The following is a 27,843-nucleotide window of genomic DNA, read 5'->3' as shown; positions in this document are numbered from 1 at the left end:
TGGACATAGATTTATATACACATAAGATACCTCCATTGATAAGAGGCCTTTTGGAGTGGTACCAAAAAGCAAATCCGTGAGGGCTTGGCTCAAAGCGGACAATATCTTATCAGTGTGGAGACTTATGTTTATGTGTAAGTGTGGAACCCCTCCCTACAAATGTCTGTTGCAAAAAATTACTGGGGAGAAGTTGTGTTAACTGCCACATATCTCATCAATAGGTTACCCACTCGTATCTTAAATGGCATTAGTCTTATAGAGTCTCTATTGTCTATTGTTTCTTTTTCTTCCCTACTAACGAGTCTACCTAGTCGAGTCTTTGGATGTGTTGTTTTTGTTCACTCTCATCATACTAACTGTGGTAAATTAGATTCCAGAGCTCTTAAATGTGTCTTTAAAGGGTACAAATGTTATCATCCTCAGAGTCGTCGCGTCTTTATCACCATGGATGTCACCTTTCATGAAACACAATCCTTTTATGTCAGTCCACCACTTCAGGGGGAGAAAGCACTTGAAGTGGATGAACTCTCCTTCTTGTCATTACCATGTTTGTCTTTGCAGGATGCCCAAGACCTGAGCAATGAAGATATCATAGTCCACAGTGAGGAAGAAGAGGAAGAAGACAAATTTTTTGGCAAAAAATATGAAAGAAGAGAACAACCCGCTTCAACTCTCGAGCAAGAAAAATTGTCTAATCCAGAGGTGAGGACCCCTGAAGATATCAATGAGGAGGAGGTAAGTATTACTGAGGATTTACCCATTGCATTGAGAAAGGGAAGAAGATCATGTGCTAAATATCCTATTTCTCAGTATGTTTGCACTAATAATCTCTCTGATAAGCACAAAAGTTTTATTGCTGCCATTGATGCCACAGAAATTCCTACCTCAATCCAAGAGGCCATGAAACTTGAACATTGGAATCAAGCCATGAAAGAAGAAATGAATGCATTAGAAAGAAATTCAACTTGGAAGATTGTTGATAAGCCAAGAGACAAGAAGACAGTAGGGTGTAGATGGATATTCACAATGAAACATAAGGCAAATGGGACTATAGAAAGATATAAAGCTAGATTGGTGGCAAAAGGATATACCCAAACATATGGGATTGACTATGAGGAGACATTTGCCCCAGTGGCAAAGATGAATACAGTTCGAGTTATCTCGCTTTGGCTACCCATTTTGGATGGGACTTACACTAGCTGGATGTGAAGAATGCCTTTCTTCATGGAAATCTAGATGAGGAAGTGTACATGGAGATTCCCCCAGGTTTTGAAGTGAAAAAGAAAGAAACAAGGTATGCCTCCTAAAGAAAGCATTGTATGGTCTTAAGCAATCCCCTAGAGCATGGTTTGGAAGATTTACAAAAGCAATGGTTTCCTTGGGATACAGACAAAGCCAAGGAGATCATACTCTATTCATAAAACACTCTTCTACAAGTAAACTCACTCTATTACTTGTCTATGTGGATGATATGATTATTGCAGGAGATGATGAAACAGAAAAATTGGCATTAAAAGATAAATTGGTAGCTCAATTTGAAATGAAAGACCTAGGAAAACTCAAATATTTTCTTGGAATAGAGGTTGTCTACTCCAAGAAAGGAATTTTCATCTCCCAAAGGAAATATGTACTTGATCTCCTCAAAGAAACAGCAAAGCTGGGATGTAGAACTTCAACAGTTCCTATAGAACAGAATCACAAAATGGGATGTGAAGAAAGTGCTCCTGTATAGAAGGCTCAATATCAGAGATTGGTAAGAAAATTGATTTATTTATCACACACAAGACCAGACATTGCTTATGCAGTTAGTGTTGTGAGCCAATTTATGCATGATCCAAGAGAGAGACACATGCAAGCAGCTGACAAAATTCTTCAATACTTGAAGTCAAGTCCAGGAAAGGAGCTATTATTCAAAAGGGAAGACACATTGACTATGAAGATATATACTAATGCTAACTATGCAGATTCTATTACTAACAGAAAATCTACCTCTAGGCATTGTGTGTTTCTTGGAGATAGTCTGGTAACATGGAGAAGCAAAAAGCATGATAGAGTTTCTCGTTCTAGTGCAGAAGCTGAATTTCGAACTCTTGCTCCAAGAATGTTTGAAGGACTCTGGATGAAAATCATTTTAGATGATCTTAAAGTCAAAGTGGAGAACCCGGCACAACTACACTGTGACAATAAGTCTGTCATGAGCATAGCTCATAATTCAGTGTAGCATGATAGAACCAAACACATTGAGATTGACAGACATTCCATCAAAGATAATCTTGACAGAGGCTTTGTGATTACAACTCATGTTCCTACAGAACTTCAAATAGCAGATGTTTTTGCAAAAGGGTTTCCTCCAGGTAGATTTCAAGATCTTGTAGGCAACTTGGGAATGGTTGATATTCATTTACCAACTTGAGGGGGAGTGTTGTAATTAGAGAAGATTTCTTTAGAATCTTCCTAATTAGAAAAAATAGATATACAATCTTTTATTTTATTTTGTTTTCCTAGTTTCTCTATTTCCCTTTTTAGAAGAATTAGATTATTACAAATAGAGGATATGAGAATGTATTTTCAATCAAATCTGAATAATAAATTTCAATATTATTTTCTACTCTTTACCTCATTTCTTGCCACTAATGCCATAACACAGATGTATTTGTCCTCATACTCACCACCAATTTGGTATAGTCAAAGAAAACACAGGCACATAGCCGCATTAGTATTAACATTCTTACATCATGCCTCTATTCCTCTAAAATCTTTGGGACAGTGACTTTAATATTGTTGTCTACTTAATCAATAGATTGCCCACTGCTTCCTTGCAATTTAATGTCTTGAATCAACTATCTTTCTGACAAGACTCTTGTGATGACTCAAAGTAAATATATAAGATACCTTGTGCATAAAACAAATAACTGAAGCTCAACCTATATCATCTCCTATGGTCTTATCCTACAAACTATCAAAAACAAGATCGGATTTATTCTCTGATCCTACTCTGTTTACATCAGTAGTTGGAGCTTTGCAATATGCTACTTTTACAAGACCTAATATCAATTATGTTGTCAACAAAGCCAGTCAATTCATATGATATCCTTTGGACACTCATTGGACAGCAGTTGAAAGAATCCTTAAGATACCTTAAGGGCACTCTTTCCCAAGGTCTTCAATTGCAACCAGCCTATGTAACTCGACCCTTTTCTATCACAGCCCTGTGTGATGCTGATAGAAAGTCTACTACTGGATCTGCAATATTTTTTGGACCTAATCTCATTTCTTGGTGGTCCTGCAAGCAGCATGTCATTACCATATAAAGCACTGAAGCTGAATATCACAGCTTAGCGCAATCTTTAGCAGATATTATCTGGATTCAAGCTCTTCTGAAAGAATTGTATATTTCTTCATCCACTCTTGTCATGCTCAGTGGCGATCAAAGTGTTGTTGTTATAGTAAACAACCCTGTTTCTCACTCTAAAACGAAGTACGTGGAGATTGCTGTTTTTTGTGTTTGTGATCAAGTGTTATCCAAACTTGAAGTTTATCATATTCCTAGCTAGGATCAGTGGGCAGATATCCTAACCAAGCCTCTTTCTTCTTCTAACTGTTTTGAACTTCTTTGATGCAAACTTGATCTGCAGGATTTTTCCTGTAAGAATCCTTCCCCTTGAGGTTGAGGCGGATATTAGAGAATAAATGTAAACATTCAGTTATTCAACTGGATGTCAGTTAGTCATCTGTTTTTCTGCTATGATTAGTTTCACTGTTCTAACCTTTTCTTGAGCCTATATATATATGTTCAGCTTGTATCTTCTTTCTCATTTAGTGCAATAATATTCCACTCTTCTTCTATTAATCTTTTCTCTGTTTTCTCCCATACCTAAAACTCTAATAAAATGAAGCATACCTATTAAAACCGGACATTGCATTAGAATTTGTAAGATCACTGGCTCAGACTTCCAGAAAATTGGTGGAGCAAATAATTCGTAAGAACCAGCCTAAACTGAGTAAGAACTCATGTGAAAAACTGGTTAAACCACTTTGATTTTCATTATTTATATATTTTTATTGGTTGACATTATATAAAATTAAAAAAGTTTGAACAGCATGGCAACAAATACCACAATATCACCATAAGCACCAAGGAATTAAGAGAAACTCCAATGAAAATTACATACTTTCCCCATTCAGATGGAGGATTCCATGCTGACAAAAGCATATCAGACTTGACATTAGGCAGGCAATTTCTGACAACAAAATATTTTGTTGTAAACCGTGCAATGCCGACATCCTTGTAATCCCGGTCAAAGTCATATATCTAGTATTTGGCAACATGAAACATAATCAGTTTAATCAACCAAATTGTGGCCAAAAAGAAATTAACAAAAATAGATACAAAACAAATTGCTAGCAAAGAAACAAAAACTAAACTAGAAAAGACTAATGTGTTTCTTCCATTGTCCAAAATAGAAATTAATGATAAAACATTCAATGGCTTACTAAGGTATAAGGAAAGCGTTAATCATATACAAATGCCTTCTATATCATCTAGTTTAGGGGAAATTTTGTCTTAGCCCAATGTTTGGAAAATCTTTTCACTAGAAAGAATCACCTTTTATAAAAGCTGTCTCAGGAAGCTGACATAAAAACGGAATTATTTCTCTAAAATTACCTAAATCAAAGACATGTCAAAGCAAGAAACTTTAGATTTAGAATCTATTTAATTGATATAATTATTAACTTAGTAAGAAAAACATGATACATAGAAGAACTGATATTGTGAAAGCATTGGGTACTTGTGAGATGGAAATTTAACGTGGATTCACTAAATTTTGTAAGGAAACATATAAAGAAGAGAGCACAGGGTTCAGAAAATAATTCTTACCATGTCATTAATCTCAGCCTCAGCAAAGGATTTACCATCAACAAGCATGCTCCAAACAACTTTATTAATTTGCAAAGATATGCGCATAGCATAGGAAGGACTTTTATTCTTCTCCTTCTCCGTTAGTCGTAGTTGGGCAGCTTTTTGAAAAGCCATCCTTAATGAGGCGGATGCTGCTTTTCTAGATTTTTGAGCAATTACAAGTTCTCTCTTCAGTCCCTGGACCTGCCAGTGTCGACTATTGTTAATTAGGTACACACTTCTTTGATTTGTCATATACTAAAATATGTATATAAAATAATAATCTATACATGTCAAAATTATATCACAAACATAATAGTAAAATGAATTTACCTGTGAAAACCTAGCTTTCCCCAAATGCCAATAAAAAACAAAACATCATTTGTTCTGTTATAGTTTTTACTCATGTGAATGGTGTAATCATGTATTGGAAAGTAGGAATACTATTGTGACTTACTCAGTTAGCTACAAATAGTTAGGTTCCAGGTTCTCTAACAGCCCAGCTACAAAATAGCTGAACTCATCCTCCATTATATCTGCGAATTCCTTTTCAGAATGCAATACAATTTCTCTGTTTTTCTCTCAATACCAATATTTCCACTCCTTAAAACGGGGATTGGAAGCAAAGTCCCTAATGAGTAAAACATCAACTTTGACGGGAAAACCCTGCTATATAGCCATAAATGAACGAACTAGACTAGAAAAGCATATAGTCACCTTCTAAAAGTATGACTTAAAAAAACTCAAGAGTTGATTTTTCATGTCACATCTACTGAAGATTTATTCCTCTTATTAGTAATATATATATATATATATATATATATATATATGTGTGTGTGTGTGTGTGTGTGTGTGTGTATGTATGTATATGTATGTATAAATATGTATATATGTATCTAGGACCAGAATATTCAGGAAAAGATTTTATGCTATAAATAAAATTACCTAGCCACATCAATTAGAAGTTTGTTAAAAACATTCCTTTCTTACCAGCAAAGATCTTCCACCAGATATCATCCATAAGTCGCTTTCCTTTTCTGGATGTGGTTCCACAGAAGGATCACACCAAAGAGACAATTTTCGAATATCATCAAGAAGCAACCTCTGTTCCCTCTCTGTTTTTTCAAGGTTTATTTTTGCAAGTTCCACCTCTTCAACACCATCAGGAACCACCTCATCTGCTTCCTCTTCAACATCCTCATCATCTTCTGCAGGAAAGGATAAACTACTTTTTCGAGGCCTGCATTGTATAGTACACTGATTTAGTTTGAACAGCTCATCAATCACAACATCAAGAATTTGCTAAATTTCTTAACAGGATAAAAGAGACAACATCTTGAATAAATATCACGTAAGTCAACTAACTATAATATCTAAATTGAAATTGTACCTATGAATTAAAAGCAAAAGATTGATTTAAACATCTTAATGAATAGTGAATTAAAAAAGAAAACTATGGTGGCATTTATATCAATAAGGAGTGAATCACGAAATGAATGAGTGTTTGGAGTAGGTAAATAGACAAAAATGTAATAGAATGAGTGCAAGCACAGTAAATTTGTCCTTACTTTGGCAGGCGTGCAAATAGAAGGTTGGTCAATACATCCAGCATGACTTGAAACTGGCGTGATGTCATTGTTGCCTCTATATCATGAGAATTAAATGTGAGCTCCTTCAAAGGCTTTACCTGCAGTAGTTTAAAAAAAAATGAAAGTGTATTGACCTCATTCATGATAAATGACATCTGAGGAAAAAGTGTAATTATTAAGGGGCAAACGTTACACATGTACATGTTCACAGAAATAAAGTCTAGAACAACTCACCTTCAATTCTGGAGTTCCCCCTTTGTGCCTTGTATACCGAAAATACATACTACAAGGCATAAAAACTCTTTCAAGAAGAGCCCCTGTACGCATTACCTTTGGAGAGCTTCTAAGAATTTTGGGAAGCCACTGCAATCCAGCACCTGGATCAACATCTGTTGGTGCAACATGAGCCTGCACATGCTCCAACATGACAGAGAATTCCATTCTTTTCCATGTCATTTCAGGTTGGTACTCATTAATAGGAACATCTTTCGATACAAGTGCTTGCTCAATTATCTCATAACCAACATGAAAGACTGAATGAAATGACCGAGCTAAAACTTGGCCTCTTACTGCAGCGAGCAAAAATCTACCCTGCTTGACAAAAAAACAATTGATGTTTTAAAAATAATGAGTGATGTCCACAGTATCAGTAAAAGAATAAAGAAAATCAAAATAAATAAGTACCAATGACGTAAAACAAGTAACAATCTATTGGAGTATAGTTGTAATGTCACTAACTCTTGGTTAGTAATAGATATGGCATATTCAGAGAAAATGAAGACAGGGCGAAAGATTCCATTATTGATGAGAATAAGAAAAAATATCTACAGTCAAGATTGAGAAGAGTGTTGAGGAAGATGACTGTGGAGCACAACAGCCTAAAAACTGAAATTCAGTCAGTGTAGGAAGTCACCTACTACAAAGACTACAGTGAACATTGTACCCCAAAATACTGACATAAACCTTATTGATAAATATCCTTTTTTATTATAAAAATGTAGCAAAGACAAATAAGAAATATTCTCCATCATAAAAATGCAAGAGAAATATAGAAAAGACAGACAATTTAGCCAAACCATATTTCAAACAAGTATCACAAGAAAGTTATTCTTGTTTCTGTTTCTCATCATGATGAAGAAACTGCTTCCACAATGACTCAAAAATGTGCAAAATCAAGATGCTGGGGCTCATGTCACTAGTTTTTGTGGTTCCTCTTCATTTTGTGGTGGTCACAGCTCCAGTTAGAGGTCATGATCGTAGCTGTGGAGGATGCTTTCCTGTGCTATCATTAGCATGATTATAATTATCAGCCTCCCAGTCAAGGCAACTTTTACTTGAATTCTCAGAGAAATTCAAATCAGCCTTTTCAGGGAAATTTTCATCTCTTCCCTCAACACCAACACTTGGCTCCAGCTCCTCTATATCCTCCAGCCAGCTAACTATTGTCTTCCTCCACAAAAATTAGAGCACCCACCTACTACTATATATCCAACAACGGAGAAAATTTGCTACCTACTCCCAACGTTCAGAATTCCAATTCCAATTGGTTCCCCGATTTTGGTGCTTCCATCCATGTTACTAGAGATAGTCAAGATATTCATCAAAATGTTCCTTATGAAGGTCCTGAACAAATTTACATTGGTAATGATCAAGGTTTGCCAAGTCAATTCTCCAGATCTTCCTACTTTTTCTGCTCCTGATAATCCTAACATTTCTTCAGTACTTCACCATTTACTTCATGATCCTATTATTACTAAAAATCTTATCAGTGTTAGTAAATTTGCTAAGGACAATGCTGTTTACTTTGAATCCTATGCTAATCTGTTTTTTTAAATCTCACGTTGGTTCAAGGACATGTTGGGCCTCCTGATCGTCGCTATGCTTTTCCTAATCTGTGGATTAAAACTTCTCCTTCCAGCCCCATGTCACATGCTAAATCTTCCATTTCCATATTGGCAACGCTCATATAATTCCTTCTTCCTTATCTCAAACTGTTTATCAATTTCCTCTTAAACTTGTTTATATTGACTTACAAGAACATAAAATGAAAAGGGACCAAAAATAGGAATTTATTAAAAAAAAAAAAAAAAAACTGAACGTGAAACAACAGAAAACGAAAAGATAAAAATTTGTTGTTTTATACTCACATTTGCATCCTCTGAATGAAGATTAAACTGTGGCTCGATAACATTCACCATGAAATGTCTAGTCCCATCTAAATCATCCGAGTTCTCTTTTTTTACTGCCAACACAACAAAATGTGTAAAATAATTAAACTCCGTAAAAAAGTACTTAGTGTTCAACAATAATCATGCAAGAAACAATGTTGTCTATCATAGCAGAAGCCATATTTTAACTATATATTTATCATATACGTTTATCTAGCCTCTGATATATTTTGAATGTCAAAATTGATAGCAGTTAACAAAAATTCTCAAAAGAAAATGGGCATACCAGATGGCAAGTTGTCCACTTTAACTGAATTTGGCGAAGATGAGATTTGTCCAGGAGTATTCACGTGCTGAAAAAAAGACTTGGAAACTTTACCAGTTGGAGGGCCCTTAGAAACATCGTTTTGATCGAAATCAGCATCACAATGTTGTTTGTTTTCCTCAAGTAATTTTCTCTGAGCATACTGCTGGGAAGGAGAAGGCTTAGCTGGTTCAAAGGCTTTGGACAGACCGCCAACCCAAGCCCAAACAGCATCTCTGTTTTCAATAGTCCACAAAAGCTTCAGACCATACACAAACACACTCTGACAATCATCAGCTACTACCACATTGTTACCATCATCATCACTTAGGTCCGATCGCATATGATCATCCGTTTCACTCCCATTTTCATACCCAGACCGTATATGTGTCATCTCGACACTTCTTCTTCCTGCTTCTTGCCATGCCAATAACCTAGCAGGATCAGCTTTTGGAGATTGTCTTCTGATGGTGAAGTAATCAGAGGATAAAAGAAATCCATCACCACTATTTTTTTCATTCATGTAACCCTTTTCACTGGGAACTTTGTCAATGGATGAAGATTGAGAACTTTTCAGTATCATGTTAACTACTTTAGCAACACTAGCACACTCTTCTTTGTTTATGAAAGCCTGTAGCATATGAAGATCAAGACCTTGGTACACAAGATCAAGAATATCACGCTTGCTTTCAAAAGTATATTTTTGCTTGCCCCTACTGTAACACAGTTCATATTTCAGTTTCGTCATTGCAAAGGTCAGTCCTCTTGCCGGATCATCATCATCTAGAGGCATGTTCTTTATACAGGCTGGTGTGGCATCTAGACGGAGCATAAATTCAGTCATCACTTTATCTAATGAAAGATTGCCAGATCTAGCAATTCTTGGAATACCAAATCGAGGCCAACGAGAAAAGCTGCGCAGCTTATGTGGAGGAATGTAGTTCAAACTCCAGAACTTTAGAATCCATGCTAAATCATGAGCTCCAAAGTTAAATGTTGGGGACAGAGGTGAAACATTCTGGGAAGTTTGAAAATTATCAAATGCGGTAGCATCACCATCAATATCCCTAGTAATGGAAGATGAGGATTCTTTTTGTGATGGAAGAGGAGAGGGTCTAAGAGAGAAGTTCCATCGAAGTGAAAGTGAAGTGGATCTGAAGGGATCAAATACTTTATCACGAGGTTTGCCCTCAACTGGAAGTGCAAATAAATAATGATTCATGGGATCTCCAGATTCACAATCCCAGTCCATTGTAACTTCAAGAGTAAAGACAGGAGCTTCCAGAAATGCACCTGAGGCACCTGCTGGAATTTTAATGCCTCGTCTATTCGCCAAACTCTCCAAACTACTCAACAAAATCTTAAAGTCTTTGGCAGAAACAAAAACACGACCATCAGACTGGTGCATTTCCATAGAGTTGGTCACAATTTGAAGTTTGTCAACCTTTTCATAAGGATCTGTACTTGCTAAAACATTCCATTTTGATTCAGAAAACATTAAGGATATTCTTCCATGGATGTAATTTCTCATGTCATCCCACCATGGCAAACTCCGCTCCTTTTTGGGTGGCAGTATAAGTGGCCCAGGATTCCTTAAACTTAGATTAGCCCTCCGAAGTGCTACGGTGAAAGCATAACTAACATCAGCAAAAGCTGGTTCATAACCCACCCCAAATGACACCTCACCTTTCTGGAAATGTATGGGCAAGTCCGAGTATGTCTTCAAGGGCGGAGTAGTACCACTGGCTGATCGAAGCATTCGAACTTTTCTCCATCTCCCAACATAGACATCTTGATATATTTGAGGCTGAAAGCTAGTTGCCTAGTTGAAACAAATGAATAAATAAATGAAAACGAAATGGAAATACTATCATGTTTATTATATAGCATGAGAATGATCCCCTAGAAAAGGGTAAAAGAATTCAGTTTGAGTAACAGGAAAAATAAATTAAGAACACTTAAAAGTTATTATTGAAATACATGTAAGCAAAGAATAACCAAATAATACATGTATGCCCACAGGTTTGAAAAAATGAAACAATAACAAGGTCCTATTAAGGTACAGGAAACAAAATGTTCTTCCATGCTTGAGTAACAGGAAACATGTATCCCACATTCAATGAACTATTTATACGCCCCTTCTGTACAATAACAGGACCTTCTTAACGAAAGAATAATCAGAACAAGCAATTACCATAAACATGAAAAAAAAAACATTGCATATTTAGAATGATGGTGGACAATGAGATTTCTTAAACTTACCTGCTGAGCCAATACAAGATGGCCTTCACATTTACCAGAACTTCCAGAGAAAAGAGGATATGTGTAATTCCGAAGCTTAACTACAAGAGAACCTGTATTTAAGAGAATACTTGTCCCATAAAGTCGTGAAAATGGTATATCGTTTTCAAGAATGACAGGATCAAGCTTCTTCAGAACCTCAATTATCCCAACATCTCCTCCATCAACTTTTTTCAAGCTTACATCTAAATCTAAAGCAGATATTGAAAGAAGAGATGTCCTTGAAGTACTAGGTCTGAAACCAGATTGAAAATCGTCCACACAAGCACCAGACCCTTCCGACAACACAAGATTCTGGCATGCCTGGTAATATGATCGAAATGATCGTTTATAAATTTCTTCCCTCATGGATTCAATTGTAGAAGAATCTTTTACATCAACCTCAACATTATTAAAAGAAATTTTTCTTTCTTGAGAAGAACCACCGTTGTCGGTTGATTTGGAACCTTGTTTTGGCTTTGATATAAATTCATCTAGAAAGTTCAACCGAATAGCTAACTCAGCAGCTTCCTTCTTCAGAAGCTGATAGTGTTCATCAAACCATCCCTGGATTGGTTCCTCTTCAATATCAGCAGTTAGCTTGCGTATGCAAAATTTTATGCATCCAAATTGTACGGAGCTAGGTTTCTTAACTTTAGAGATCTCTTTATTTACAGGAAAAATCAATTTTTTCTTGGCAGCAATTATGAGCTTCAAACCTCGCAACATATCTTCAATGACATCATCAATGGCACGCAATTGCAATCGGTATGGCATGATAATGTGAAAATCAAGACCTTGGACTACAAAATCCCATGTCGTCACATGTCCTTTTACATCAGATGCATTTGCAGAAACACTGGGAATTCGGGAAATTTGCATCCTACTACTCTTGAAGACTCTAGCTCCATTAAAACTAAGCATAAGTCCTTCAAGGAGTACTCCTATACGAGCATTCTCAGAGAAAATTGATTGCACCTGAACCATGGCTTCAACTCCATCTCCTAGCCCAGCCGAAATACTTAATGTTTCTACATCAACAGCAAAAATAGATTCTTTCTTCTTCTGTTTTTCAAGGTACCCCGATCCAATGGCAGATTCTTTTTTCCAATTAGCATCTTGAACATGAGACAAATCTTCCATGTGTTCATTACCATGCTCCTGAAGCTTACTATTGTGTACAAGTAGCTTCAGCTGAAAAACAAGTTCAATTAGTGATAGATGCACGTCAGGCTCCCACCTTACAGTAATATCAGTAGCACTAAAAAGAGAACAGACAGCAATGTCTTTGAGACCACCTGAACGCTGTACAAATTTGGCATTTTGCATATCAAACAACGCCACATTTGTTACTTCCCTATTTTCCTCCATGTATTCCTGATAGGCAGATTTGGCTCTCTCAAGTTCCATCTGTGTGGACTGTTTCTCTTTGTTCACACACAAATTAAATTGAAATATTTCAAGAGAGACAGAGTACTTCAACTTCTGGTTTGAATTAGAAGTAGTGGAGAATATATTTGCATTGCGTGGGGTACCATCTGCTGAAACATTTATCAAAACTCTACCCCCTTGTGAGCCATAATTAACTCGCTTGGGATCTGGAACAACTGTAGTTTCCAAACCTGTCTCACCCCATACATATACTGAACACCTTTCAAGATTAAATTTCAAAAACTGAGTTCCTTTACTAGAAGATTTTGTCAAACGACCCTGACTATGAGTCGACTTTTTCTTTGAAGCAGATAAGCTTTTCAATAGAGCTTGAAAAGATACAACTGTTGACACAAGTGATTCTACACGCTTGAAAGTTAGACATACTGTCATACCAGTCACATCAACTGACAAACCTAGTCTACACCTAGGACCATCTCCTTCAGATGATTCCACATCCTTTTTCCCCCAATCCAAATTAACCTTCGCAATGTGCATAATAGAGCCACAATTTGATTCCACACCAAAAACACTTTCTTTCAAGCATTCTTCATATTCATCAGCTAGGTGAAGATTTAACTCTCCAAGTTCAGTGTGTACTGTAGTCCCCATATTTGAAATGTTGTTTGCAAACACGTGTGATGATTGTGAGCAACCCTAAATTTGGAAGCATTAAAATAATGTTAACTTAATTATACAACGTGTATGAATAAACTTGGGGGGCATAAGTATAATAACTTCTGAAAAAACAATAATCAATAGACTTAGTAGAAAGGAATTTAAAATGCAAAGAAGAAACCAAGCCAATATATTTCCAATGTATATGCTGAAAATCAGGATAATATATATTCTTTATCCATTCTAACTGTATAGCCATGTGATATGATATCTGATATAGAGTACATAATATTCTCAATTTATGTAATTAATAAAATAAGCCTACAAAAACACACCATTGTGTGTTCAAACACATGGTTTCAGTTAATGTCTTTGTTTTCTCTTCCATAACAATATAAATCATATCCTAGACACCATTCAACAAAAACAGTCAAAACAAACACTCTGACTCTTTACATCTAACAACTACATGTACCCAAGTACCCAAAACAGTTTCTAGAAATGCTTCAACATTTTAACACTTAGTAATTTTTTTTAAAATAATGAGTAGTATATATAATAATGCTACTTACATGATAAACCGGAGAACCAGCCATATTGAAAAGCACTATTGTCATCTCAGGAGCTGAGACATTGCATGTCCACATGATTGTCTTGCCATCAGTTGATTGAGGCTTCGCAACAACAGATGCTTCTTCTCGAAGTACCATCCTTTTCTTCTTAGTCGAGTGGAGAAACAACCAAGGCTTTAACCTGCTCATTATGATGTTGCACTGAGTACCTCCTAACTTGATATCAGTTTCAGCTCTAACAGGTGATATTGGCTGATGCAGAGGAAGCATCCCCAATAATAATAACAATAAGTTACCGCAGCAAATAAAAAAAGAAATATTCAAACTCCATGAACAAATAAAAACAAAAAATAAATAAATCTACGGTTAAAAAAAAGGGGATGGGGATGGTCCAGGGAGAGGGGGGAGGGATTGAGTAGAGCATGTGACAAACAATTAGCACATAAGTTACAGCTTAATCTACCTTAGAAAAACACTTACCTGTTTTCTTGAAATATTTGTTTCCATTCGTTTTTTGACTTCTAAACAGGATAGATATATATTGTTATTTTTCAAGTTCTTCTAGAACAATGTTAGGGACAATTCTTTGTGGATTAATGCTCCTAGTAATGACACCAATACTTGACCTAATTACCAGTACTAGTACAACACAGTATGTCATTCTGAAATCATAATTTATATGTCTCAAGTCTAGTGATACTTGCCTTTCATATAGAAAAAAGAACAGTTTTCTGTAATGCATATAGGCAAAATTCTAAGAGACCAAGTATATATCACCAATTTTTCCATCTTAATATCAGACATTTACATCTGGCCACTTATAAATAAGCAAATTTTTGTATAACAAAATGTATTTTGTTTGCACAATAATCTCACACATAAAACCAATTGTTGCATCATGAGAGCTCCTGAAGTAAAAGTGACAAGACATCCGAAGGGCCAATTAGCTTCACAACACAGGCATGCACACATAAACATATATACATGAGTTTGTGTGTGTGTGTGTGCATGTGTAAGTTTACAATTTTTTTTTTCATTCTTCAATTTGAGTATATTTTGCCCGGTGAAGCAAACCAAAAGAAGACAGTTTCACAAAGATGCAAAAGCTACAGTACATGGACTGCAAACCACTTACCTGTACTGGGATATATACAAAAGAGGCCAAATCCACCTTCAATATCTCCAGGATGGAAGAACCTGCTTCTCTCAGAAGCTTTATAAACAAGCAAAACAAATTTTGTCAGCAAGAAACAAAACAGTGAAAAGTAAGAATCATATCACAAGCTCTGCCAAAATCAACAAACTCCATACATGGATTTCACTAAACTCCAGTTGGAAATCAAGGCGTGTACTCTCCCCAAGATCCTCTGTGGATCGCAATTTGGTACTTTTCAATTGGATGCCCATGATGTTGTTTTCAATGATTAGATTATGTTCACGATGCACAAAATTCACATCCAGCTTTGGAAGATTGAAGCTGACCTATCAATAAAAATTTACTTACACAGTTGACATTAAAACAATTAAAAAAAATTTAAAACCATTTCCATAACTACTTTTAATAGATCAAACCAACAAATATAACCAAAATTGATCATCAATTTAAACATTATAAAGTGTATAAACACTTTCAATTTCAATGGGACCCATATTTCTGAATAAAATGTACTCAAAGGAAGACAAAATTCACCAAGAACACAAACACTGGAACACACACGCAGAGAGACTTACAAGTGAAGGGACCACATTTTTCCCAAAAGCCAAATTCTAGGGTCCAGCAAGCCATAAACAGTAACAGAATCAAGACTTTGAAGCAACAAGATCATAACTTACGCAGTTTCTCTACCCTTCATATTTCTGAAAAAAAATGAAAGTTGCTTGAAAAACTAGAACTATCCACAACAAGGAAACCCATAACCAAAGCACCACATTAAGAGCATAAAGTTGGGGAAAGCGGCACAAGGACACATCATTACACCACACAATCAACTAAAAAGATAAATTGATGACATAATAAATCTTTCTGATTAGGTAGATCAATATTCTCCACGACACAAGAAAAGCATACAACATTCAGAATTAATAAGACACTAACTCATAAGAAATAACTAGGATAGATAGGAAACAATTACACAACAATCATAGTTTGATGGGGGTGGGGCAATTCAACTACAATGAACTAAGAAAAATCGATGCACTAAAAGTTCATACAAAATAAAGTTGCCACTAACACATCATTTTAGTTCCCAGGAGAAGAAAACATTTAGAGAAGAGAAAGACAGAAGCACAAAACTTTATCTGTTGTATTGTTCATTATTTATCAAAAAGAGAGCAGATATTAGACCTAAAAGTGCTACACTAGCTCCAGGCTTGTATGTCAGTGGACCATATTAGAGAAAAACAAAATGTCTAGACGTCAGACTGTTATGCAAGATATTGTAGATGAATATGCTCCCCAAAAAAATTCAAGAATAAGATTGGAAAGCCGATTGGCTAAACCTACAGATTTGATAAAGGCAGCCAATTGTTTTAATATTATCAGATCAGAACTACATTATTTTAATTTATTCTGGCCCCAACTTGTTCTCAAAGAGAATAGAGGTTCTGCAAATATTTTTCAGTGAAGCACAAAATATCAAAATACTGTCAAGGGAACATCGACTAAGAGATTGTTTGTTTCTAGGGAACATCAAGAGAAACTGAAAGACGAATTTGAACATATTAAAATTTAGATTTAACTCAACCTTACAAACAACTTATAAGACAAGGATTGCAAACTTACATTCTTTAATCTGGTCATATTTATTGTAGATATGAAATCTCAAATACACACTTCTCATGTCAAATTCTACGTCTTAAGTGTATAGATTTTGTGACTAGTATGTGGATCATCTGATAAAAGTTTTATAGTGAGTGGTCCAAAGAGGCCAACAACAATCTGATAGGTGCCCGAAGATGAAACCTACCCTCTAACTCTCCCTCTGTCACAGAACAGGTAAAACAGAGAAAGAATGAAACAATGGGTATGTTATTCACAGTAACAATCACGAAGTAAGAAGTGTAACTCGAGGGCCTAACCCCTCTCACCATGTTCTAAACCGGTCTTTACAAAGTAAACCATTCACTAACTCCCCTGACAAAATAATAGAGTCCTATTTATACTATTCCTTTGCCTTCTAACCTAGACCCATTACCCATTATGCCCTCTCTCCCTGTATCCTATCATTACACCCCTCTGCAGAACAACCTTGTCCTCAAGGTTGGAACAATGAAACTTGAACCTATTGCATTGTGGTGTGGTCTTTTCATAGGGAGAGAACCCACTGGCTGTTACTTGCAACTTCAGGTCTGGTGGCTTCGGCGGTGGCAACTCCCCCACTACTATCTTCCATTCTTCTTCTTTCATTTCCATTGCCTCCAACACCGTACGGTTTTGATTTGTACTAGTCAATATCGTTCCATAACGTCCTATATGGGTGAATACCGATCGGTACCACATCGACCAGTGCCGCTTCATCACTTTTGGCTGAATAGGGCCTCCAGCCGAGAAAGTGGACAACTCCATCTGCTTTCCTTCAATTTCTGTCTCGAACCGCTCCGAAACAATGGAGCTAACGTTCGGTTCCTTCTCGCTAACTTCAATCGTTCGGCCTTTGAATGTCAAAGTAAGATCGTTCGGTTCTTCCCGTCCTTTCACGTTCGGAGTCCGCGGTGCTCTTCTGTTCACTTCCGAAGCTTGCAGTGCTTCATCGTTCGGTTCAGACCATCCTGTCACATTCGGCTTCGTCAGTCCTTTCCCGTTGGGTCCAACAGTCCTCTCCTGTTCTGATTCGTCCAACCGCTTAGTTACTCTCGATCGGTCTGGGTCATAGCAATCGGCCTCGGACCTTGTCACCTCACCGCACGTTCGTCCCTCATAAGAATCGTCCACCGTTCCCTTCCGTTCGAATGCCGCCAACCGCTCAACGGCGGTTCCATACCTTATTATCAAAGCTTCCTTCAACCCATTCCAAGAACGGTTCCTGGCTTTCTCCTTCCAGGCTTTGAACCAGTAGCACCCGCTTCCCTCCATGCTGACTGCCACCAGGTGCACCCTTTCCTCCTCTGCCACACCTTGCAACTCGAAGAACTTCTCTGCCTTCGAGACCCACCCAAACGGATCGGACCCTTCGAAAGTGGGGAGTTTTACCCTTTCCTTCCCATTGGATTGCACTACATGGCATTCTTCCCCTCTCTCTCCTTCTTCTTCCTCTTGTTGGTCGCAAGGTTGGTCGTCCTCGTTGAGGCCTCAACCACCCAACATCCTTATGATTTCTTGCAAATCTCTGCGGATTTCAGCACAATTTTGGCGTATTGCCGCATAATCTGATCACACCGCTCTTAGTTGCGTCGTCATTCTATCAACTGCCATTTTGCTTCACCCCACACGATTCTGACAGCATCGCGATACGACCGTTTCTTGAAACTACAAGTTCTTGATAACTTCTTGATCAGGTTCTTGATTCAGTACTCCCACTGCAAAACGGCCGTTCTCCTGTTTCTGGCAGACTCTCGATTCGACAGCCCCAATATGATCTGACAGATTTCTTGAAAATCCGATAACTTCTTGAAACAACAGCTTCTCAAATCCGGCACCCCCACTTCGTTCCGACAGTTTTCCTCGCCCTTGACGGATCTGGCAGGTCGAACCACTTGATAGGTGCCCGAAGATGAAACCTATCCGCTAACTCTCCCTCTCTCACAGAACAGGTAAAACAAAGAAAGAATGAAACAATGGGTATGTTATTCACAGTAACAATCACGAAGTAAGAAGTGTAACTCGAGGGCCTAACCCCTCTCACCAGGTTCTAAACCGGTCTTTACAAAGTAAACCATTCACTAACTCCCTTAACAAAATAATAGAGTCCTATTTATACTATTCCTTTGCCTTCTAAACTAGACTCATTACCCATTATGCCCTCTCTCCCTGTATCTTATCACAATCACTAAGAAGGTCTTTGATACCATATTAAAATTTGGGTTTGGACCTTACTTAACCATACAAAAATCGACTTACATTACATACTTTAATTAGGCCATACATTATTGGTAGATGTGAGACCTCCAACAAAAAAGAAAGAGATGCAAGAAATATATTCAAGTACTATACACAAAGTGATACGTGTCCTAAAGATAGTAATATGCAAACTTTTGATATCCAGCCAAAACAAATGGTTTCTCTTAGAAAATGAAATGAATAGTAATGAAGAGAAATTGCTAAAATGGTTATTGTATTGGTGTACTTCCAGTGTTTTTATATGCTTTTCAGTTTTTAAAATGATTGTTTGTGCTGATTACTTGTCCCTTGCATTTGCCTTCTATTGCTTCCTCGATAATATAAAAGTGATGGTTAGAAACAGACAGGAAGTTGGTTAAATTCACAACCTTTTCAGGAAACATAGAGCTGTACTTGGAGAAAGCAACAAGTGTTTGCATCTTCTTTGATGGGCCTTTTGAACTCACAGAATCAGCATGTGACCCTACTTTGCTGCCAGACGCAGAAGAAAACTCTGATGAACTCTTTCTCTTCAAAAGCAACTCCTCATTCAAATTCACGTTGACCTCTCCACTAGAAATGTCCATACTCTTAATAACTATACCCACTTCCCTGTGTCCAAAAAGAAAGACAACTAACTGTAGAATTTGTATGACGATAGAAACCACATATAAAAATAAAATTAAAAAAAGGGCAGAATCCAAGTTAATCTTAGACTACAACATGAATACAAGATACAAAAACAAGTTCAGTGACACAGCAAACCAAGCGCTGGTTTAAGAGTCCCCTCCACAGAGCAAAACAATAGATGAACAGAGACAAATATATATATGTGTGTGTGTGTGTGTGTGTGAAGAAGGAAGTTCCATTTGATAAAATCAATATTAGAGAAATTTATACACATGACACGCCATCAAACCTTTGAAACAAACCAAAAAAATTGACAGATGATTTGACATTTTGAAATATGATTTATACCCAGCTATATTTGTCAAATTAAGGTTGTATGTGGCCCATCTTTTTGTGGGCTTCTGTTCTCCTTAAAAGGAGAAATTGGGCCACGGTTTTTTTCTGGAAATCCCTAAAAAGTTAGGCAGCTTAATTTATAGAGAAGAAAAGGGGGAAACAGTTTTCTTTTTTTCGAAAAGAAGGTGAGGTAAAAGGACTTTTAGAATAAAGTTAAAAAGCTTCTCATTACTGTTTGGGGAATGGTTATACAGTGAGCAATCAAATGCAGTTATACAAGACCTACACTAACATCAGCAACTTGCTGCATTTCTTTCTGCAGCTCTCCCCAAGGATGATTCCAACAACAACCCCTTGCCACACCTCACTGCCACCCACCTCAGTGCCTAACCTTGCACAATCAGATAGGCATGTTATTTTGGATATCTTCTTGCATTTTCAGAAGCACTAGGTCGGTAGCCTCCCCATGCCCAGCTTCTACTTCACTTTAAAATTCTTGTTTAGAGCTTTAATTTTTAAATATATTTTAAAATAAGGGACGAAACACTCCCTAAATGTCTAGTTCTGTTATTTTAGATCATAACTGAGTGTTCTACCACTGTATATTAAAAGCTCACTTATCGCTTGAAAAGACCCATTGTGTTCCAACTGTTCAAATTACATGTCAGACAGCTTATAGGTCATCCAACAAACACTTACTTCTTACCCAACCAGCATTCAGACAAGTGCAACGTTAATTTAAAAAAAAAAAATGAACATAGAGAAAAGATATACCTATCATGATCAAATTCACACGAGACAGAGAACAATTCGCAGTAAAAAGGAGCTGAAGACCTTTCTATAGCAGTAATGGATGCCTGGCCAGAAGAACTACATCCTTCACCACTTAAATTAGATATTAGGTCACAGCTGACCCGTGGCTCACCAATGTGAACAAAAATAGGTAATATATGCAGTCTAACTAATAAATTTGACTTGGATCCACCATCTTTAGATATATCTAGATTCAATTCCTTGATCTCAACTGTAGATTTTGGAGTCTGCAATGTTCAATAGAGATTCCCAGTGAACAAAAAAGTTATAATAAGATTCAAATGGAAACTATATTAGAATAAAGTTTAAATTTAAAAGTAGCCGGTGTGAAACCTATTTTATTTATGAATATAATAATCATTACATTTGATGGTCTATTTTTAAATGTATTATGTGCTTCACATGCACTCCAAAGGTTATGAAATTAAAAGTCAGCATGTGTTTGATCATACAAGCAGAACAATACAACTTTATGGAGATGAACACCTTCAGAACCAGATCAGTCACACAAACTGATAAATATCTTGCAATATTGCCCACAATCATCCACTTCCCCCTGCCTGAAGCACGAGATTTCCTAGTTTTCTTCTTCCCTGGAGTTTTATCTGGAGGCCTCAAAACAACTTCTAGGTCACATATTAACACTTGTAGCTTGGGATCCCGAGACATGAAACCCACACCAAGTTTAACAAGGGACTGGCGTAAGCTGAGTTTAATTTCACCAACAGAAACAGATTCAACAGCACCCTGTACACATTATAAATCAATAGATTATATCACCATAGACAGGGATCTGACGAAAATTGATAGCAGATTCAGAAGCTAAGAAAAAACTTGGGGAAAAATTGTTGAAGATGAAACTTACTCAAAAGGTACGGGATGTAACAATTTAACTATTCAATATTTACATCATTTATTACAACAAATTCCAAGCACAAACTACATTTTAGTCTCTCTAGACTGTAGTCTAATATTCCCCCCAGTCCCTCAATGCCCTTCAAATTTCCAAAAAAGAAATAACGCATGTGAGTAAAGGCAAAGACAAACCTTTTTAAACTTCACTACCACGTCCCTTAAACATTTCCATCCACCAACACGAAATCCAACAGATGCTCCCAAAATCCGGCTTAAAATCCAAGCCACCAGCCCAGAAGCGAATCTGCAATAAAAATGCAAGAACATGATGGTTCAAAGTCTCCAAACAATATTTTGCAGAGCAAAGAACAAAAGTATTGGAACATAATACTCAATCTTAAAACACAAAAATTGTATGTACTTGTCAATTGCACTAGGGATAAAGCAAAAAATTGATGGCAACTTGGCCAAAAAACATCAATGTTATATAATTTGATCATAAAAGTTTGTGTATGACATCTCCACAAGGATCATCACGCCTATTGAGTTGTCTTCCCTCGACAGCAGGATTTTCAACACCACCAAACACCAAAAATTAGAAACATGTAATCAAATTTCAATAGCTCTAGATTGTCATCAAATAAGAATATGAAAACCTACCACAACTCCTATTCAGTTAACTATACATAATTTATCTACACTATTTGTACGACTAACAAAGAGGAACAGTAATATTTAATCAAAACCAATGGCAATAGACACATTTACATTCAAATAAAGCATCATTATTTTTTCTAAAGTTATCAAGAATAAGATGTTTTTTAAAACATAAACTACACAATGAAAGCATAATTAAAACTAAGGATTTTGGTTCTTTAACTTCAATTTTACGTATAGTTGCTTGTTTTTTGTGAATGATACAATTTTTGTCGAGGAATCAAGTAAAGCACTAAACTTTGGAAATAAACTTAGGAAATAAAGGGTTTATTCTTGAGAATAAGGCAAAATATACACAATGAAGTTTAAGCAAGGGACATGAAGAATCTGATGTGGAACTTAAAATGGGGGGGGGGGGGAGATGTTATACCACAGGTTTCTAAATTAAAAGATATGGGAACAACGCTACAAATTGATGAGGGAAATTAATGACAATGTCAAAAATGGGATTGTAAGGGGTGGCTAAAATGAAGAAAGCCATGGGAAGTTATTTGTGAAAAATACCTATCAAACTTAACAGCAAGTTTTACCGCTGGGTCATTTGTCTGGTTGTACTCAATGGTAGTGAATGCTGGGTCTTGAAGGAACAACAAGAAAAAAAGGTGAAAGTGGCAAAATAAAGATGTCAAAATGGATGTGTGGTCATACAAAAATAGACATGATAAAAAATGATTGAATACAAGAAGAAATTAGTATGCTGATTGAGGAAAAGATGATAGAAAACCGATTAAGGTGGTTCAGACATGTACAAAGAAGGCCCCCTGAAAGTACACCAATGAGAAGAGTAAATTAAATGATTTTTAATCTGCTTAAGAGGAGGAGAGGGTGATCAAGAAGGACATTGGAGGAATTGATCAGGAGAGATCTCATGGTAAATAATATTACTAAAACTTTGGTCTTCAACAAAGTCAAAGGCTTTGTGCGGTCCATCTAGCTACAGAAACAACCTATCCGCTTACAAAGTTATGTTAAAGACATAATTCTCTCCAAACTCCACAAAAGTAGAAACCTTCAGTACTGCAATTCCCCTTTTTCATTAAGTTGTCAGAAACTTGCTAAGCTATTAAGAGTGATTTCACAGCACATTAAAAGCACTTTCTCCTAATGTCTGTGCTATATGTTTTCTATAACTCCAAGAGTAGTAGGCAACTATTTTTTAATGCTAACATCTCCATTTGTGGTGTTAACCATTCAAATGGGATGCGAAGTCTGTCCAGAAAACCAGCATCAGAAGTTTTTTAAAGTCGATTCAGATCAAGGCTACATTTAGAACAACAAATTTACTACATAGGTTCCAAACAGTGGTGTAAATATACAATCAGGTGAGAGATCCAGATCAATTAAAGGATAAGAAGAGTCATTTCGTGATACTCTTAAGATAAACTCATTTAAGGAGTAGATTTTCCATTACTTCCCAAACATCCTAATTTCTAAAAGTAATCGTATTTTAGTCCAACAGCTTGCTCTTCATTGAACCTAAAGGCAGTAGTAACTTCCTCCCCCTTAGACATAGAGAAAACTAGGTCCCCTGCATCTCTCCAAACTATTGGTTAAAAGGTCACTTAACTCCTTCATAACCATCGAAAAAAAGTGATGCGGCACTAGTACTAGAGAACTTTCCCCCTTTGACTACACACCTAACCAGTTGCGTTGCCTCTTATTACACCAACTGTCTTCAGTAAACACTCCTAACAATAGTTCAACAACATTTCAACAGGCAAACAGACCTTCTAAATCATCAGCAACAATTTCAAGTGTCAGACAGGTAGTTTAAAACACGCATTTCTCTATTCCAACTAATAACATATCAGTAAACGAACTTAAGAAACTCAAATTGCCGAGTGCACTAAATTTCAGAGAGAGAAAAAAGTAAAAAAACAACTGAAGAACTTACATGAAGACGAGCCACAATGTAATCGAGAGTAGCAAGAATCCGAAGAGGAAATTGACCGGAGAAGCCGCCATTTAAGAAGGGAGAAACGAGTGGTTCGAGGAAAACGGGTGAATTTCAATCGAACTCTCGGAATTCCGCGAGCAGAAACACGTAAGCGGTTCTGTCGCGAGATTCCATGAAAGAAAGACGAAAAGAAGCAGAGAGAAAAGGAAGCGACAAGTGAAGAACCCTAGAGAAAGAAAAGGGAGTGACGAAGGGTTTGGTGGTTGAGAGCGTCGTGATCGGAAGCGTTGCTGAGTGATGATGCTTTATAGTTGATTCCTCAGATCCGATCCGTGAGATGCTCGGTGAGGTGATCCAAGGCGAGTTGGGTTGGGTTGGGTCGAAAGTGGGGGGAGTAATCAGGTGCGACGCGGTGCAGGAGAGGCTTCAACGATTTATAACAGCGAAACCATGACGTGGTAAAACTAAGGGTGACTTTTTTTCAACGCTCCGTTGCGTGGTAATGGCGGTTACTCGCTGCGAGGCTACGCTACGCTACGGTTCTTTCTTTGCCCGCGCACTTTCCTCATCATCTCTACTGTAAGGTATCTTTATGTCTCTTCTCGGACTTCCTACTACTTAGTACTATCATGTCAGTATTTTACTTTTCTATTAATTTTTTCCTTCTATTAATAATTACGTGTAAAAAATAAATTTTAAATTTAATTCAATTTTACAAAATCCACTTATAAAATTAAATTTATATTTATTTATATATATTAAATTGATATTATCTTTTAGTCGAACGTGATAATTTAACTACAAATCAAATCAATTATTGGATCAGGGCGACGCTAACACAGTTTTTTAAGTGCTTCGTGCTTTACCACAACAAACAAGTACCAATTCGGACTGCATTTTTTATTCAATAATAAACTTGCATTTCAACTTCTATCTTTGATCACCTGAATTATACTTTTATCAAAATCTATTTTTTATACTTCTGATTTTCCTTTCATTGGGCCACTTACTGAGAATGATGCGATGCATCTTACAATACACAATAATGCACCAAATAAAAATAATAGTTTGGATTTTCATTTCATTGGGCACTTACTGAGCACGATGCGATGTGTCTTAATATTTTTTTTTTCTTTTTAGCCTTATTATATGTAAAATCTAATTCTTTGTTGCGTCAAATAAAAGTAGTTGTGTCAAAACTACTTTTAAGAAAACTTATCAAAACAATATATATATATATATATATATATATATATATTTGTTATGACTGACTATAAAAAAATATTATTAAAATAAATTTCTTTTTTTAACTGCCCAAGATACATTCTTATTCAATTTACTCTTAATTTAATCCAGAGATGTTTGGAATCTGAAAATAAATTCTATAAGTTGTTGGGTTATGCTTTAAATTATTTGGACCTGATTTAGTATTTCGTTTTCTTAAATACATTTATTTAATGAGTATATTAAAATGATCGAAATATTTAATGAGTAATATTTTATAACATTAAGTTAAATTTTGTATTTGTTTTATTTTTACAATTTAAAATAAATAATGCTAATATCTTTTAGGTTGACTTGGCATTAATCTATATATTTAGAGAATTTGATCCGTTGTTTACAGGGTAAACGACTAACCTTTTGACTACGCGTTTTCACATTGACATTTTCTTGTTAATGGAAAAACTTTTTAACTTCCGACAAGATCTTTCTTTATTTATATGTAAAAATTAGGAGTGTTCATAATTAAACATGTTAAAAAAAATATTACAAATTTGATTGAAAAAAGTAAAAATAAAATAAAACTTATTTTTTTTGGACTTTTTTATATCTACTTTTTCTCAAAACAAACCGTTTTTTATATCTACTTTTTTTAAGACTTTTTATATCTACTTCTAAGATTTAAATATCACATTTAAAATAAAAACCAAAAAAATATTTATTGCACTTAAATATTATATTATATGTTTAGAATCAATTACAAACATGTTGAAGAGAAAATTCTACTGGGTCTTTGAAAGGGTGTGTCCAAAGAACAGGAGTACAAACACTGAAGAAACTTAATTGAAGTTTTTATTTTATTTTCAAACACGTAAAAAATGTATAAATTAAAATACATTTTTTAATTTTGATATATTTTATATATTTTATATATTTGGTACTTTGAAAAGTCTACTATGTTTGTTTTGACACTTCCAAAATATCTTTTCAAGATTTTGTCACTCGAGAGAAAGAACAAAAGACAAATGAAATTAGTAATAATCTAATAATCAACAAAAGATATATGTCAACTGCACTTACAATATGTTATGCCAAGAGACATGTGTATTGTAGTGAAAAAAAAGGAAAACCTTTTAACTTTTAAGATATTGCAAGGGATTTAAATGTTCTTTGTAAATGGTAGAGATGTAATAATGAATGGAGACAAAAATTAATAGAGATTCTTCATAAAAATTGGATGTGAAAACTTGGTGAACTTTTAAAAGGTTGAAAAGTCATTTGTTGTATATGTTTATATAAGATAACAGCTAAAACAATATTTTGCTAGATTGGTTATGAAAGGAGTATGCTAAAAAGTAGTGAAATGGTTAAATGAGAAAATCTTCTGAATTATCAAATTAATAGCACGTACAGTTATTTTGAACAGTTAGATGTAAATGTTTCGAATATCACATGCATTAGTGGTGAGATTCCTATCTATGTCATGATTTGTATAAAACCAAACATTGCATAGGTAATGAAAGTGTTTAACAAACTTTTGGATGTGTTAAAGAGTACAGTCTAACAAGACTTAATAAACATCGCCTTCTTGAAATAGTCTAAAATACATTTACTAAACAGATATTCACATCTCAATGGTAATCACGTCTAATATTGTCAGTTTAATTATATCACCATATTGTTATTGATATTTTATAATATTAATCTTAAGCCCTGAATACCCTATAGATACATTTGGTATTCCCTAAAACATACTCACTCTTACACTCGTACTCACCATCACTTACTCATAAATATTTAAACTTTCTTACTAACTTAAGCGTCAAATAGTCTTTTACAAGTGATCTCCTATGTTTTAGCCCTCAAGAAGTATAATGATATCTCTTAGTCCACTCGGATAATACCACCTGTCGTAAGGACCATGCTCGGATCCTAGTAAGAACACTTGACACTCACTATGGGACGATAAAACGTTTTCCTGATCTCACTCTTCCATGGTCACCACCCGAAGTCAAACCCAATTGTCTCGTGAGATGGAATATAACTTGATGACAGCTCTTCAAAATCAAGTGTAGATGTTAATCCAACCAAACCCAGGAATGTAGAGTAATCATGTCAACCAATGTTTTCAAATCACTAAACTTGGCCCGAACGACAGTGACCTTGACCTCAAACCTAAAGTTGAGTTCCTCGATGACAATCGACCTTTGCTCAACGAACCAATGAAAAATTGCGTCTTAGGAACCCTATCGTCCCAAGTCACCAAGGTCAGCCACAACATGGACGTACCTATTTGCAATCGAATGATAGAAGTTCTAAAACAAAATACGAATTTATTCGCTTGGTGCCCGACCAACATGCCAAAGTTCAATGAAGAACGTCGAACTACAGTCAACACGGAGGTAACAACACTCCTCGAAGTGAATTCATCAAAGAGATTACTTACACCACATGGCTCGCTAACATTGTTATAGTAA

General features: G+C 35.9%; 1 protein-coding gene across 8 annotated transcripts in view; it reads right to left on the bottom strand.

Annotated features, from left to right (window-relative positions):
- LOC106761802 (protein SABRE) overlaps positions 1-24,738 on the bottom strand; it is a 32,840-nt gene extending 8,102 nt beyond the window's left edge. Inside the window, exons 1-17 of one of the 8 annotated variants that reach the window (XM_014645367.2) lie at positions 24,143-24,736; positions 21,724-21,835; positions 21,163-21,423; positions 20,638-20,903; positions 19,287-19,509; positions 15,174-15,344; positions 14,998-15,075; positions 13,863-14,114; positions 11,224-13,329; positions 10,648-10,783; positions 8,944-10,581; positions 8,637-8,731; positions 6,724-7,080; positions 6,469-6,587; positions 5,891-6,140; positions 4,880-5,104; positions 4,173-4,312 (exon numbers count right to left, since the gene is read on the bottom strand). In XM_014645367.2, coding sequence (XP_014500853.1) covers positions 4,173-4,312; positions 4,880-5,104; positions 5,891-6,140; positions 6,469-6,587; positions 6,724-7,080; positions 8,637-8,731; positions 8,944-10,581; positions 10,648-10,783; positions 11,224-13,329; positions 13,863-14,114; positions 14,998-15,075; positions 15,174-15,344; positions 19,287-19,509; positions 20,638-20,903; positions 21,163-21,423; positions 21,724-21,835; positions 24,143-24,213 — 6,500 coding nt within the window. In that variant the 5' untranslated portion in view covers positions 24,214-24,736. Of the gene's footprint in view, positions 1-4,172; positions 4,313-4,879; positions 5,105-5,890; positions 6,141-6,468; positions 6,588-6,723; positions 7,081-8,636; positions 8,732-8,943; positions 10,784-11,223; positions 13,330-13,862; positions 14,115-14,997; positions 15,076-15,173; positions 15,345-15,593; positions 15,720-19,286; positions 19,510-20,637; positions 20,904-21,162; positions 21,424-21,723; positions 21,836-24,142 lie in introns of those variants that run through there. The other 7 variants (XR_002667786.1, XM_014645366.2, XM_022780698.1 and 4 more) reach the window with 7 other exon arrangements.
- Between the last annotated feature and the right edge of the window lie 3,105 nt (positions 24,739-27,843).

The sequence above is a fragment of the Vigna radiata genome, chromosome 5, assembly GCF_000741045.1.
Source record: "Vigna radiata var. radiata cultivar VC1973A chromosome 5, Vradiata_ver6, whole genome shotgun sequence".
In the NCBI taxonomy this organism is placed as follows: Eukaryota; Viridiplantae; Streptophyta; class Magnoliopsida; order Fabales; family Fabaceae; genus Vigna; species Vigna radiata.
This window is presented reverse-complemented; position numbering and strand designations above follow the sequence as displayed.